Below are 16,245 nucleotides of genomic sequence, written 5' to 3'. Positions count from 1 at the left end.
ATTACTTTCAACTGATGGTAATTATTATTATGTTGGTCATGACATATTTAGATCTTTTCTTCCTTCCTGTAGGTTTCCTGCACCCCGTGTAATATACCGATTGGAACCCCAGTGAGCGGCTATGCCCTCTACCAGCGACACATTAAAGCCATGCATGAGTCAGCACTCCTGGAAGAACAGCGGCAGAGGCAAGAACAGATAGATTTGGAATGTAGAAGTTCTACAAGTCCATGTGGCACCTCCAAGAGTCCAAACAGAGAATGGGAAGGTACGTAGAGCTAGGACTGTAAAGAACTTGACTGAAAGGAAACACAGCTATAATCAAAGGTAGTGTCGTTTGTGCTTTGTAATTTATCAGCATAGCAATTGATTTGTTACACTTTTACCAAGTAGTTAAGATTCCTTTAAATTGAATTCAGTTGAACTATTAATGTTAGCATTATTGAATTTTCTGATATGCATCTTTATGCTAGAAAACTGCCGTGCTTTATGCTACATTCGTCTGAGTTTTCGGAGTATGAACTGTTCTCTCTTCCAAGCAAATCAGCTGTAACAGGGTAATGTTCTATGCTGTGATGGAAGACATCTTTGTGTAGTGTATAGGGTCAGTCAGACCCTAACTGAACCCTCGTCTCAGTATTTACCAGTTGCATAGCCATGGACAAGTCACTTAACTTGTCTGAGCTTTAGTTTTCTCATTTGTCAAGTGCAAATTACCTACCTACCTACCTTGCTGGGATTACAACCTCTAAGAAAGAATGAACATTCACATTGTTTTATAACACGTATCTCAGTCTTATTTTATATATAATGTAATATATAACAGTGCATACTGGTTAGTATCTAAGTATATACATAGTATAAATAGATACCATGAAGGTACTGTTACCATTGTTATGTGACTATTATATCAAGTGACAGATTTAAGTTGTGCATGCTTTTTTTAGTTGGTGCATGGTACACTTGTTTTTTGAAAAAAAGGAAGGGGAGTAATTTTAAAATTTTAATAAGTTTTTCTGGCATGATTAGAAAATGGCACATGTGTTCTAGTTGATAGTAAATTTATGGACCATATGCTACCATATGCTTAGAATATAAGAATATTAAGGTTTTTTGTGAGTATAGTTTAGTTTTTTTGTAGTGATTCAGAAGACTCTTTGCATTGCCTTATATAGAGAAGAGCTATTAGTTATAGAATGCCATGCATTTCACAGGCTATTTAAAGTAAAACTGGAACTGTGGTACTTAACTGGTCCTGCTGACTCCCCACCCCAGTCACACCAGTAATGAATGATTAGTTACATGACATACTGTTAGAGTTTTAAATACAAGATTGTTAGTGTTTTAAACATAAACTGTATGCTGGTAAAAATGTGAACCAGAGTGTCAATATCAATCAAGGCTGGGTATACAGTAGATGCTAAATGAATATTTCTTGAATGAAGGTGAAAACATAGATAACTTTTGGGTTTTTGGTATATACTATCTAGAGAATCCTTAATCCCCAACTCAGTAATTGACATAATGCAAACTCAGTAATTGACATAATGCATACTCAGTAATTACATGTTGAAGGAATGAATTAAATGAACTAGAGTATAAATGGGTTTAGCAGAAGTGCTTAAGAGCATTCCAATCAGGAGAAAATCTGTCATTATGAAAATGATAAATTACAGAATCATTTAAAAACCTGTTGATCTATTTCTTACATAAATGATTTCGAATAAATTTTGTGAGGAAGAATTAAAATCTAGAAAAAAATGACATGCAAATGGTATTTGCTGAACTCATACTAAAGCTTAACATTATTCGGCTGGATCATTCTAATACTATGTATATCATATAGTTATTTTAGGACCTCAATATTTTTTCTTGATCTACTTTACAAAATGGGTTGTATTAGGAGCTGGAGAGACTGAACCAGGTTAGAGCCCCAAATTCTGAGATTTCAAACTGTGAACTACATTTCTCTGTGGTCAGTAACATTAATTCATATGGTTAAGATCTGCATGGTATCCTAATTTTTAATCATAATGAATTATAATAACCAAACTTTTCATATTTTTTATTAATATGACACCAAGGTGTTTATTAATATGACACCAATTTGTTTTAAGGTGACTCTCTACAAACTGGGGCAGCAGATTACATTTTATCCCAAGGTTAAGTTTGGTTTTAACTAATCTTCCTTGTATGTTCATTCAATAATTTATTTAACAAGTGCCTGAAGTCTCCTGAATTTATAGCTATCATATAGTTCATTGTAAAGGATAATCTTCCAAATAACATTTATATATTTGTAGTTAAATTGTATGTATGTATAATGTTTGATATAAATGTTTTTAATGAAACATGATAGAGTAGTTTATAGAATGTTAGATATAATGAGAACACAGATTTCCATATAAACAAATCATTACTGGTTATATAAACCAGGCTGGTAAAGTCCACCTGAATTAGGACCATGGTTTTGACTTTTCCCTTCATGGTATTGTTTAGAAAGTAACAGTCAGCACCTGTTTTCCAGCTGTTTGATTATATTCATTTTCTCTTAATGTTAATGGTACAAATAATTATTGTAGGTGTGCTCTTTTTAAGTGACTTAAAAGCCTTTCCATATATAGAAAAGCTTGAAAAAAACCTTAGAGCATTGTTTTTACTTTCCAGTAACATCTACACAGGTTGACCCCTGTTTTAGTTTGAAGCCTTTTTCCTCCAGTGAAGGAACTCAAGCTTCCTATGTATAGTGTTAGAATTGAGCTTCTAATGCAGGTTAGCAAGATCTATCAAAATCAAAATAAGAGTTAATGCTTCTATGCAACTTAATCTATTTTGTTTTGAGTACATGATGATTTAAATAGCTGTATTTAGAGCCATCTAATTTTCCATCTATTTAACACTACTATGACAAAGTGGATTTTTCCACATAATTATAGGCTTACTAGAAATAGCAAAACAGACACTGAATTTATAATACACTATCATAGTTAGTTTATTTCATAAGTCTTCACAGTATTAGGACCCTTAAAATTCTAATTTATTATAGTAATATGTCAAAGAAGGAAAGAGTGCCATTATCTTGATGGATACCCAGAAGGATCTGAAATTCAACTCCTATTGATTCAGAGAGACATTAATGCACTGTGCTTTAGAGCTCAAGGTCAGGAATTATACTGCTGTTGGAAAACCCCTGGTAGTATGACCGTGGTTGGGCTTAGGTATGATTCTCTTAGCCTCAGTTTCCTCATCTGTAAAATGATGTTAATAATTTCACTGGTTATGAGAGCCAAATGAGACAGTTCACGTAATACATGGTGCTGTGCACATAGGAGCAGTGAGTATTAGCTAATATTACTATAATCGTTTCTGGTTCTTAAAAATATTTCAGTAAACCAAAGAACTTTATGCCTTGTGCTAATGAATCTTTTTTTTTTTCTTTTTTTGATTTTTTTTTTTTTTAAAGATTTTATTGGGGAAGGGGAACAGGACTTTATTGGGGAACAGTGTGTATGTACTTCCAGGCCTTTTTTTTCCAAGTCAAGTTGTCCTTTCAATCTTAGTTGTGGAGGGTGCCATTCAGCTTCAAGTTGTTGTCCTTTCAGTCTTAGTTGTGGAGGGCGCAGCTCAGCTCCAGGTCCAATTGCCATTTTCTAGTTGCAGGGGGCACAGCCCACCATCCCTTGCGGGAGTCGAACCGGCAGCCTTGTGGTTGAGAGGACACGCTCCAACCGACTGAGCCATCTGGGAGCTCAGCGGCAGCTCAGCTCAAGGTGCCGTGTTCAATCTTAGTTGTAGGGGGCGCTGCCCACCATCCCTTGCGGGACTCGAGGAATTGAACTGGCAGCCTTGTGGTTGAGAGCCCACTGGCCCATGTGGGAATCCATCCGGCAGCCTTCGGAGTTAGGAGCATGGAGCTCTAATCGCCTGAGCCACTGGGTGGCCCCCTAATGAATCTCTTTTTGAAACCAATTACAAACTTTCCGTTTAATAGGGAAATGCTAGGGACCTTCCCTTTGGATAAGCTCTATCAGGATGCCTACTGTTACATATTATAGTGCAGTAAGGAAAAAAGGAACCAATAAAGTAGTTTAGCTATTTGAAGGGAGAAGACAAATTATAATTCACAGGATGAGATTATTTACCTAGAAAGCCTAAAAGAATCAACTCAAAAGTAATTAGAGCTAAAAGGAAAGTTCATTAAGTTTCTAAGAAAAAAGTGATATACAGAAATCCACATCTTTTCCTGTATATCTGCAGTAATCAGGTGTGTGTGTACACACACTCACACACACACACACATATATACCCATAATATATGAAAAAGATGGTTTCCCTAGCAACAAAATATAAAATGCCTATAAATAAATTTTAACAAAAAATGTGTACGACATACGTGTATGTGAAAAAATACAAGTTCCTTAATTAGAAAACTCATTATTATAAAATGTCAGGTCTCCTGTATTCATAAATTTAATGCAAATCCAATAAAAATTCCAGTGCTACTTTGGGGAAGAAGTACTCAGAATATTTTTAAATTTAGATTTATCTGCAAGAATAAATGGACTGGAGAAGGTAAGCAAAAGAATAATAAAATGAACAGGAATTTGTTCTGGCAGACATTAAAATGCCACAAATCTAAATTGTTTAGGTTATAGATGATTTTACTTTCTTCTTTGTGCTTTTCCAAAATTATAACATGTCAATTTTATTTAAAAATTATATGTGAAATCACATATAATTTTTAAATTTCAATTTGACACTGCATATCTGATATGTCCTTTAAATGCTTAAAGTTTTTTTTATACTTTATGTGGAGATAAATTATGTGGAATAATTTTCATTAGCATTATTGCAGTAAAATTCATAGTTTTATAAACTTATATAGGTTTTTTTGTATTAGCTTGATCTGAATCTTTTAAGGTGTCTTCCATTTCTTATATTTATTGCTCTGAATATTAAGCAGTGGTCTTCCATGGGCTAATTATAAGTTTAGAGTCCTCAGAGATCTTACCTCTAATTCAGGCCAGACCTGAATTCACAGAATGGCAGGATAATCTGATGTTTGCCTGTTATGATCTGTATTGCATGTGAAAACACTTGATTTTTCTAATGAGAGGAAAGAGGTGTTCTTTGTCCTTTTAAAGGGAAAAATTGTATTTGAAGTTTTGAGGATTTTATTAGTTGCGTACATAGTGATGGTGCGCGAACACAGGAGATTTAGATTTATAGGGTTTCTTAACCTCTCTGTGGAGGTATTTTAGAACTTGATATTAGTATATAGTCGGATCTGCCCCTGGATGGTGTGGGCTTGGTCCTTTCACACTTACTATTTTAATTTGGGGTTCTTCCTTTATTTTGATAACTTTAACTTCCATAGGAAAATCAGTCGCCTATATGCCTTATGCTGAGGTCAAACGTGCTCTAGAACAGGAAGCACAGATGTACAATACTGCAGCAAGGTCAGCATCACCGTGTAGGCTCTCTCCGAGAGAAGTCAGTAAAGCCGCTCCACAGCCCGATATGAGTGCAGCCCGCTATAGTGTCCCGCCAGGTAAATATTGTTCCTCTGTGCAGTGGCTGCTGGCCATCTACCTACAGATGTTAGACCTGGGTGGTTTAATCACATGAATGAAGTGCTCTTCTAGGACATGTCCTTGCTATTTCAAAATTACTTTCTTGTTTTTCTGCATTCCATCATCAGTTATATTCAGCTGAGATTACCTGGGCCACTGGGAAATTTGTGTTGACACATATATACTGTGACACTGACTGGCTTTTCTCTTACAAATACACGTACTTTATAAAAATCTTGAGATCTCCACGCCCCACCCCCAACCCTATCTCTCCCAGAAATTCAAGTCTGAGACAGCCAGAGTTGGTAAATGTTTCTCTAATTATGGGAGATGAAAAGAAGACATATAATTGGTTCTTAGTCATGTCTGTAATTCTCTGAAGTTTTAATAGCAGATATTCCTAAGAAGCACCTTTTTTACTCACCTCTATTGTGAGTTCCAAAGAGTGATGGAGACAGAGAAAAAATTATTAAAGATTGCCATTTGTGTATGCTGAACAGAAATAGTTTGAAATGCACATTAGTTTGAAAGCTCTGATTTGACAGGGAATTGAATACTTCAACCTCAGAAGTACCATTAGTGACCTGAATATGTATACAGGTTTAATTCAAGTGACAGAGAAATTTAAAAAAGAAATGTTCGTCTTTGGCATCAGTTATAATTTAATTTGTGATTTAAAAATTTATGAATGACTGAGGTAGGTAAAACGTCGCAGACTAAGAAATTGACTATTTTATATCATTTTTTTCTTTTTTTTAAAAGTCCTCCAGCCTGCTCCACATCAAGTGATAACTAATCTTCCTGAAGGGGTTCGCCTTCCAACAACTCGACCCACTAGGCCACCTCCTCCTCTCATCCCATCATCCAAAACCACAGTGGCTTCAGAAAAACCATCTTTTATCCTGGGAGGCTCCATCTCACAGGTAAAATGGCTTCTTTTCCCAGTAGCTTTCCTGTTGAATATGGCTTTAGTAAAAATTTTCTCTCTTCCTCATACTAATTTGTCCTAATAAATAAAAATCTGTGTATATATAAAGAGACAATGACCAGAAAATGCAGCAATCACTGTACTCCATGCCACACAAAGGAAGTTTGTGCGAATTCTGTGCCCAGCTGAGTGACTGTGACGCACTGTCTGGTTTAACTTCCAAAAGGCACGTGTGTGCCCTGAAGTTTAATGTGGTGTAAGTGAAAAATGGAGTGTTTTCAAGTAGCTAGAATATTTGTTGACTATTGTAAAATAAAGACTCTAAATATTGAATTGTAGATGATTGATGAGTCCTAGTTTATTCAGACTTTGGTCTCTCTCTCTCTCTCTCTCTCTCTCTCTCTCATTTTCTCTGGTGGTGCATTACTTTTTTTTTGAAATAGGCCTGATTTAGTGGTTCAGTAAGTTTTGACTAGCATGCACAGCCAGTGACCCTGTTAGGTTCTAAAACATTTTCATCACTTCAGAATGTTTTCTCATGCTCCTTCCTAGGCAGTCTCCTCAACCACTGTCTGAAGCAACCACTGTTCAGCTTTTTGTTGTCATAGATTAGTTTTGCTTTTTCAGAACTTCATGTAATGGAAGTGTATGCACTCTTCAGTGTCTGTCTTCTTTAACTTAGCATAATGGTTTTAGGGATTCATCCAGGTTTTTATGTGATCAGTAGTTTCTTCTTTGTCTTTGCTGAATAATACTCAATTGGATGACTGTACCAGTTTGTTTATCCATTCTCTTGTTGATGAAAACCTGAGCTGTTTCTAGTTTTTGGCTACTATGAATAAAACTGATGTGAACATTCTTGTTCTGGGCTCTTTGTAGACATATGTTTTCATTTCTCTTGCATAATACCCTGAGAGTAGAATTGCTGGTATATGTATGTTTTACTTTATAATTCGCTGGAGTCATTCTACAATTTTACACTGCCCCTAACAATGTCTGAGCCTTCTGGTTGCTCTGTTTCTTATTGTCAGTCTTTTTTATTTCAATCATTTTAGTGGGTGTGTAATGTTTTTATGGTTTTATTTTGCATTTTCCTGGCAACAAATGATGTTGAGCACTTGTTCATATACTTGCTGGCCATTTGTACATCTGATTATGAAGTGACTATTTAAGTCTTACTATCCACTTTTACTGGGTCTTTTTGTTATTAGGTTGTAGAAGTTCTTTACATGTTATGGACAAAAGTTCTCTGTTGAATATATGTATTAAAGTATTCTGTTTGTGGCTTGTGTGTTTTATTTTGTTAATGTATTTTTTGAGCAGAAGTTTTAAATTTTGATGAAAGCCATATCTAAATTTTTTTCAGTTATGATTAGTTCTTTTCTCTAGTAATTTTTGCCTGCTCCTAGGTTGTGGAGATGTTTTCCTGTGAAAGCTTTATAGTTTGGGCTTTTACATTTAGGTCTATGGTCCATGTCAGATTAATTTTGTGTACAGTGTGAGGTCAGGATCAGCATTCATTTATCCATTTGGATTTGCAGTTCCAGTAACATTGGTTGAAAAATCTTTTCTTTCTCCCATTTGATTGCTTTAGTGCCTTTGTCAAAAATGATTTGACTACATATTTGGGTCTGTTTCTGAACTCTATTCTGTTACATTGATCTGCTTACCCATCCTTTTATCAGCAGTCTAGTCTCGATTACTGTAGCATTATAGTAAGTCTTGAAATCATGTAGTATAAGTCCTGTAGTGCTTTTATTTTTCAAGATTGTTTATGTCTTTTGCATTTCCATAAAAATTATTTAGTCAGTTTGTCAATTTCTACAAAAAAATTCTGGACTTTTGGTTGGAATTGCATGAAATCTATAGGTTAATTTGGGATAAGAGTGAAGATCTTAAGAATCTTGAGTCTTCTAATCCATGAACATGTTTATCTTTCCGTTTATTTAGGTCTTTAATTTCAGTAATGTTTTGTAGTTTTCACTGTAGAGGTTTTGTACATGTACTGTTAGGTTTTTTTTTAAAGTTAATTTTATTTTTAATGTATTTTATGTTTTTATAAATGATATTTTTAAATTTTTCATATTTCAGTTGTTGCTAGTATATAGAAAAACAGTTGATTTTTATATCTTGACTTTATCTCCTGCAACATTCACTTTTTGCTTCTAGTAGGGTTTTTTTTTTGTTTGGCTTTTGGGTTTTTTGAGGTAGCTTTCTTAGAATTCTTTATGTATGCGTGCCATCTGCAAATAGTTTTTCTTCCTTTCAGATTTTTCTGTCTTCTTTTATTGAACTGGCTAGGGTAGAACTTTTAGTACAATGTTTAATAGAAGTGGTGAAGATAATCTGCTTTCCTTGTTGCCTATCTTAGAGGGAGGCATTCAGTATTTCACTAGTAGGTATTTTAACTATAGACTTTTCCTAGGTGCCCTTTTCCAGAGTGAAGCTATTTCCTTGTATTCTAGGTTTGCTGAGAATTTTTTTTCATTAATTCTTATACTTTTCAACGTGAGAATTTCTATTTGGTTCTTTTTTATGATTTCTTTGTTGATATTCTCTATATAGTGAATATCATTTTCATACTTTCCTTTAATTTTTAGACATGGTTCCCTATAGTTCTTTGAACATATTTATAGGTAATAGCTGATTTAAAGTCCTTTTCTAGCAAGTCTAAAGCCCAGGGACAGTTTTTCTTCACTCCTCCCCTCCACACCGCCCCAACCCCCGCACCCGCTATCCCCGTGTATGGGTCATTCTTTCTTTGCATGTTCTATAGTTTTTGGTTAAAAACTGGCCATTTAAAGTAATACTGTATGGGCGGGAGGATAGTTAGCTCAGTTGTTTAGAGCGCGGTACTCTTAACAAGGTTGCTGGCTTGATCCCCACATGGGCCACTGTGAGCTGCGCCCACAACTAGATTGAAACAACTACTTGACGTGGAGCTGATGGGTCCTGGAAAAACACACTTAAAAAAAAAAATGCAATGTGGCAACTCTGGAAATCGGATTCTCCCTTCTTCATAGGGTTCGGTTGTTGTTGTTGTTGTTGTTGCTATTTGTTTTTGTTGTTTATTTTCTTAGTGACTTTTCTGAACTAATTCTATAAAGTATGTATTCTTGTGTCACATGTGGTCATGGGTCTCTGGTTAATTTAGTGGTCCGCTAATGATTGGATAGACATTTCAATGCCTAGAATGAATACATTTCTCAGTCTTGACTGATGGGCTTTCTGTGTTTGTTGGGACATACTTTCAACATTCAGCCAGACAACTGACAACTCTGCCTAAATCTTCACTTCCTGCTTTTACAGAGCCTTAAGCTTCCAGAGGTGAGAATTTACAGCCTTTTCACATCTTTTCTAGGCATATGCAAAGCCCGCCCATACAGTATTATTTTAAATGGCCAGTTTTTAACCAAAAACTATAGAACATGCAAAGAAAGAATGACCCATACACGGGGATAGCGGGTGCGGGGGTTGGGGCGGTATGGAGGGGAGGAGTGAAGAAAAACTGTCCCTGGGCTTTAGACTTGCTAGAAAAGGACTTTAAATCAGCTATTACCTACAAATATGTTCAAAGAACTATAGGGAACCATGTTTAAAGAATTAAAGGAAAGTATGAAAAATGATATTCACCATATAGAGAATATCAACAAAGAAATCATAAAAAAGAACCAAATAGAAATTCTCACGTTGATTCCTAGGAATATGTTGGACGTTTTCATACCTCCTATGAACAGCTCATTCATTAGCAATTCTGTGGAAGATTTTTGGTTAGCCTGTTGTTTGCCATAGCTGTTATCTGCTGCCTCAGACAGTGGCAAGTTAATCAGTTGACTCTAATTGTTTTTGACAAGCTTACACGTTCCCCACCACCATCAGATCAAAGAAAGATAGCCTTGCAATTAAATAGGTCTCCCAAAGAACCACTGGACAAGTTAAGTAATGACAGTTATTTGGGAATGAGGCTTTTAAGGACGTCCAACCCTGTTCTTTCCCCTCTGGTGGCTGCCAGGCTACTGGTTTTCATCATGTTGAGGGCTGTTGATTTTCACGGCTATCCAGAGCTTGGGATGGGGGCCTGGAGTGGGGAATAGTGTTTGGGAGTGGTAACAGAATAATTTCAAATGCCACAAAGCTCATTGTTCTTACCTAGATTCCACTGTTTTTCTTGAGTAAACACTCCCATATTTCTGCAAGCCTTTGGTTAATTTCCAGAGTTCTTAAAAGGTTGATTCTCACTATTTTTATTGGTTTTCTGGTTTCCTTTACATTGGAGAGTTTTCAGAAGTTCTTAATTTGCCATTTTCACTAATGTCACTATCCCATAGCCTTTTTAAGAGGAATAAATGTCATTAATAATGGTAGCTTGCATTTTGAGTGTACTGCAAGTGGCTTTATTTACGTAATTTGTTAATAATACATGAAATTTTTGGTAATTTCAAAAGACATATCTTGCTCCCTTTAAAATCTTTTTAAATTTAAGCAATCTGTAACAATTTTTTCGTGTTTATTGAAGTATAATTGACATGCAATATTACATTAGTTTCAGTTGTACAATATAGTGATTTGACATTTATATACCTTATGAAGCGATCACCACATAAGTCTAGTAAACCGTCTGTCACTGTACAAAGTTATTACGATATTATTGACTATATTCCCTATGTTGTATATTATATCCCGGTGACTTATTTATTTGATAACTATAAGTTTGTACCTCTCAATCCCCTTCACCTTTTTTGCCCTTTCCCCTCCGCCTTCCCCTGTGGCAAACATCAGTTTGTCTCTATGAGTGTTTTTCTGTTTTGTTTTGTTTATTCATTTGTTTTTTATTTTTTAATTTTATTTATTATTTTAAAGATTTTATTGGGGAATGGGAACAGGACTTTATTGGGGAGCAGTGTGTACTTCCAGGACTTTTTTTTTCCAAGTCAAGTTGTTGTCCTTTCAATCTTAGTTGTGGAGGGTGCAGCTCAGCTCCAGGTCCAGTTGCCGTTGCTAGTTGCAGGGGGTGCTGCCCACCATCCCTTGGGGAGTTGAACCGGCAACCTTGTGGTTGAGAGCCCACTGGCCCATGTGCAAATCGAACCGGCAGCCTTCAGAGTTAGGAGCTTGGAGATCTAACTGCCTGAGCCACTGGGCCAGCCCTCATTTGTTTTTTAGATTCTACATATAAGTGAAATCATACAGTATTTGCCTTTCTCTGATTTAATTTACTTAGCTTGATACCCTCTAAGTTCATTCATGATGTCACAAATAGCAAAATTTTATTCTTTTTTATGGCCGAGTAGTAGTAGTAGTAGCAGTAGTAGCAGTAGTTGTTGTTACACACACATACCACATCTTTATTCATCTATTGATGGATACCTAGATGGTTTCCATATTGTGGCTGTCGTAATACTGCAGTGAATATAGGGATGCGTACGTCTTTTCGAATTAGTGTTTTCATTTTCTTCAGCTAAAAGCCCAGGAGTGGAATTGCTGGGTCATAAGAGTTCTGTTTTTTGTTCTTTGAGGAACCTCCATACTGTTTTAACATAGTGGCTGCACCAATTCACAGTCCCACCAATAGTGCTCAAGGGTTCCCTTTCCCCACATCCTTGCCAGCTGTTACTTACTGTCTTTTGATAATATTAATAGCAATTCCGACAGATGTGAGGTGTGGTATCTCATTGTGGTTCTGATTTGCATTTCCCTGATGATTAGTGATGTTGAGCATCTTTTCATGTGTCTGTTGGCCATCCTGTTTTCTTTGGAGAAATGTCTGTTCAGATCCTCTGCCCATCTTTTAATTGGATTTGTTTTTATATTGAGTTGTATGAGTTCTTTATATATTTTGGATATTAGCCCCTTATCAGATACATCGATTGCAAATATTTTCTCAAATTCTGTAGGTTGCCTTTTTCTTTTGTTGATGGTTTCCCTTGCTGTGTAAAAGCTTTTTAGTTTGATGTAGTCCCATTTGTATGTTTTTGCTTTTGTTTCCCCTTCTGAGGAGGAATATCCAAAAATATGTTGCTAAGACTGATGTCAAAGAATTTACTGCCTATGTTTTCTTCTTTGAGTTTTATGGTTTCAGTCTTATATGTAAGTCTAATCCATTTTGAGGTTTTTTTTTGTATATGGTATAAGGAAGTAGTCCAGGTTAATTTTTTTTTTTTTGTATGCATCTATCTGTCCGGTTTTCCCAATACCATTTATTGAAGAGACTGTCTTTTCCCCATTGCATATTCCTGCCTTATTTGACATAGTTTAACAGGACATGTAAGTGTCGGTTAATTGATCATATATGTCTGGATTAATTGACCGTTTTTTAAATTGACCATTTTATTTTTGTATTAGTTGGCTTTTTATTAGTTGACCATATATGCATAGATTAATTGAACATATGAGGATTTTCTTGCTTTACAAGGACCTATTCTTAATTTGGGGCATGGAGGTATAGATGTTTTATGAATAGAAACATGAACATTAAATTTACAGTTGGCCTTGTGAAAAGACAGTGTTATTTTAGTCTTTTGAAATTATTTTTAGGGAACACCCGGCACTTATTTGCCTTCTCATAATCAAGCTTCCTACACTCAAGAAGCAGCTAAGCCCTCCGTGGGCTCTATCTCTCTCGGACTGCCACGGCCACAGGAATCTGCCAAATCAGGTCAGCGAGTAAATACTCATAATGTTTCTGCAAAATTTGTAGCATCAGTCAGTAATTCAGCACTTGATGTTTTTATGTTTCTCTTGCTTTGGTCCACCACAGCTACTGTGCCCTACATCAAGCAGGAAGAATTTTCTCCCCGAAGCCAAAACTCACAACCTGAGGGTTTATTGGTCAGGGCACAACATGAAGGAGTGGTCAGAGGTAAAATATGCTGTTCGGCAGAAATATTAAACTTTTGTCCCCAATAAATTTATTAAAATAAGTTTTTAATATGTTTTAATGGTGGGTATTTGAGTTAAGAGTCTTTAAATTCTAAATTTAAGTGGTCTTTCCATATATAAATGATTTAAAAACTTTGAAATTCTATATTTCAGCAGTCCTTTGTAATAACTGCAATATTATTTTAAAAGTACATTTCAATAAACCAAAAACTTTTTTTTTTTGCGCTGCTGTTTCCTTTTCTTCTTTTACCTCTCTCAAGTAGGAGATGATTTTTTGTTTGTTTTCTTTGTCAGGGGTGGGGGGATATAATTTGCTAAAGTTTTTTTTATTCAGGTACTACAGGAGCCATTCAAGAAGGAAGTATAACTCGGGGAACTCCAACCAGCAAAATTTCCGTGGAAAGCATCCCATCCCTACGGGGCTCTATCACTCAGGTTAGTTATGGTCATTCCTGATATAGTGAGCAACGGGTAATGAGAGAACACGAGGTGAAGTCTCAGTAACTTTGGCTCTTCTAGCAATATAGTTTTGTGATTAAGTTGTTCATTTTTCTGGGTTATAGGACAGGGTCTCGGTGACGATAAATCCCAGATCCATAAACTGTCTGCATAAAGACATTAATGTGATTACTTTGACCACAAGCTGTATCATCTATTCTAACCTATCATTTGAAAGGTCAATTATTTGAAAATTGGCAAAAGAAACAAGTTCTAATTGATGCAGGTCTCGCTGTCTTCCTGGCAGTGCTTTTTCATGTGCTCAACTTAAATAGAAATTGAGAAGAAAATCATTGTAAGTTATTTGCTTCTTTTGTGCCCCTTGTGAAAAGGAAGGGCTGCAATCTCAGTTTGTAAGCTCCCTTGCTAGAATTTAGGAAATGCTAAACTAGAAAATAAGGATGGCATTGACAAAAGCACTAAATATCAAGTATCTTCTTCTAATTTTGGCTAAATAAATTGCCAGTTTTAATTAATAAAAGGTCTTTCTTTTCCTCAGTTAGATGTTAATTTTAGTTTGAAATGTAAAACAGTCCTTAGCCTCTTTACTAATATAGATCTGGGAAAGAAAAATTCTGTTTTGGGAAATCGTTATAAATAGAATCCTGTGCTTTTGCACGTTGTACTTGTAACAGGTTTTCTGTTCTGTTCCTCTTCTTTGTTGTTAGTTCCAGTTCCCTAGGGCAGTGATCGTTAAAGTGGTCCCCAGACCAGCAGCATCAGTGTCACCTGAGAAATTGTTAGACATTCAGATGCTCAGGCCCCTTCCCCACAGGAAGGCGGGGCCCAGCAGTACAGATTTTCCAGCCCTCCAGTGCCACTGCCTTGTGCCTGTTTGAGAACCGTGCCCTAGGGCCTTGCTGACTAAGTGTGGTTTGTGCTCCAGAGCATCAGCATCACCTGGGAGCATGTTAAAATAATGCAGAGATTTCATTCCCCACTCCAGACCTGTTGAATCAGAATCTCCATTTTAACAAGATTCCCCAGTGAGTGATTCCTCTCTAAGACATGGTTTATGGTATATGGCATATAGTGATCTAGAAAGTTACCGATTAACCCTTCAGATTTCTCCTCCCACATTTGACCAAAGTATACGTTCTCCTGAAATTAGTTTGCAGAATAAGCAAACATTTTAATATAGACAGAAGAAAAATAAATGACCTGTGCATATTATTTTTTCTTCTTCATTTTCGCTCTAGTATCTAAACTGGATAGGAAGACAGAATGCAGTAGATCAAACGAGACTAGGCTTTACCTGATTATTTTCAAATTAGTTTGTCCATATGGCATGAGCACTTCGGAAGTGGGTATTGAGGATTTCCAGATGTTTACTACTGAGCTCACTTAACGGCTGGATGAGTAAATGTATTGGTCTCATCATCCTTCCTGCTGTAAGCATGTGGTTTCAGATTGTCCTCTCTAGAATTTGGGGGACTCTAAATGTGTGAGTGGACTAGGTCTGGCCTCCCCCACTTCCATTTCAAGCCAAGCAGCTCACTTGTACAAGGTATTCTACATATTAGGTTTCATGAATGATTTTCCTTGAAGAGAAGGGTTTACTGCTTAAAGGAAGGGTAAAAGAACCATGGTCATAGGCAACCCAGACGAGGACTAAAGATGGTGAAAATTCAGATGATAGGACCCAAACTGAATCCATATCACAAAATGAAGAAGACATCTGCGTTTTTCTTCTCCTCTTATTGATGACCAGAGGTCTAACCCAGCAGTTTGGTAATTGAAAGTTCTTTTTTCCTCTTACACATTATGAGAAAAAGTTGTGGTACTATACATGTAAAACTTAATTTATTGTTTTATTAGAAATTTTGAAAAAGTTTTATTACATTTACATGACTTTAGGCCTTGGCAAATTTTTTTCTGAGTTAAGTGCAAATTTTTTTCTGAGTTAAGTGTAGAGGGTTTTACTTAAGCTGATTCAACTCATACACCTATCAGCATTTTAGGAAGTTTTGTGTGTCAGGGTCCAAGGACAAAGAAAGATACAATTTTTTTCATATTTATAAAAATTGAATGTCTGCTTTCCTCTCATGCTTCTTTTTTATTCTTTGAAGATATGGGTTGATCTAACTCTCAGTGTGATAGGTTAAATTTTCTGAATGTCTTGCATTTCCTCTAAACTTAAGTGACTCTGGTACTTGTGTTTCATTTGATGGCAGGGTACCCCAGCTCTGTCCCAGGCTGGCATACCAACTGAGGCTTTGGTGAAGGGATCCATTTCTAGAATACCCATTGAAGAAAACAGTCCTGAGAAAGGCAGAGAGGAAGCTGCATCCAAAGGCCATGTTATTTATGAAGGCAAAAGTGGACACATCTTATCTTACGATAGTAAGTATTATATCTGTATGCTGA

The 16,245-nt window shown here is 36.1% G+C and overlaps 1 protein-coding gene across 13 annotated transcripts in view; it reads left to right on the top strand.

Moving 5' to 3' along the window:
- Positions 1-16,245, top strand: part of NCOR1 (nuclear receptor corepressor 1) — a 165,603-nt gene that overhangs the window by 107,935 nt on the left and 41,423 nt on the right. For 8 of the 13 annotated variants that reach the window (XM_033090674.1, XM_033090672.1, XM_033090682.1 and 5 more), the window contains 7 exons: positions 73-268; positions 5,378-5,551; positions 6,336-6,496; positions 13,036-13,156; positions 13,259-13,360; positions 13,715-13,815; positions 16,053-16,221. In XM_033090674.1, the coding sequence (XP_032946565.1) occupies positions 73-268; positions 5,378-5,551; positions 6,336-6,496; positions 13,036-13,156; positions 13,259-13,360; positions 13,715-13,815; positions 16,053-16,221 (1,024 nt within the window). The remainder of the gene's footprint in view (positions 1-72; positions 269-5,377; positions 5,552-6,335; positions 6,497-13,035; positions 13,157-13,258; positions 13,361-13,714; positions 13,816-16,052; positions 16,222-16,245) is intronic. The other 5 variants (XM_033090679.1, XM_033090678.1, XM_033090681.1 and 2 more) reach the window with 1 other exon arrangement.

This window comes from Rhinolophus ferrumequinum, chromosome 21 (genome assembly GCF_004115265.2).
Source record: "Rhinolophus ferrumequinum isolate MPI-CBG mRhiFer1 chromosome 21, mRhiFer1_v1.p, whole genome shotgun sequence".
In the NCBI taxonomy this organism is placed as follows: Eukaryota; Metazoa; Chordata; class Mammalia; order Chiroptera; family Rhinolophidae; genus Rhinolophus; species Rhinolophus ferrumequinum.
The sequence above is the reverse complement of the archived record's forward strand: the minus strand, read 5'-3'. Positions and strand labels throughout refer to the sequence as shown.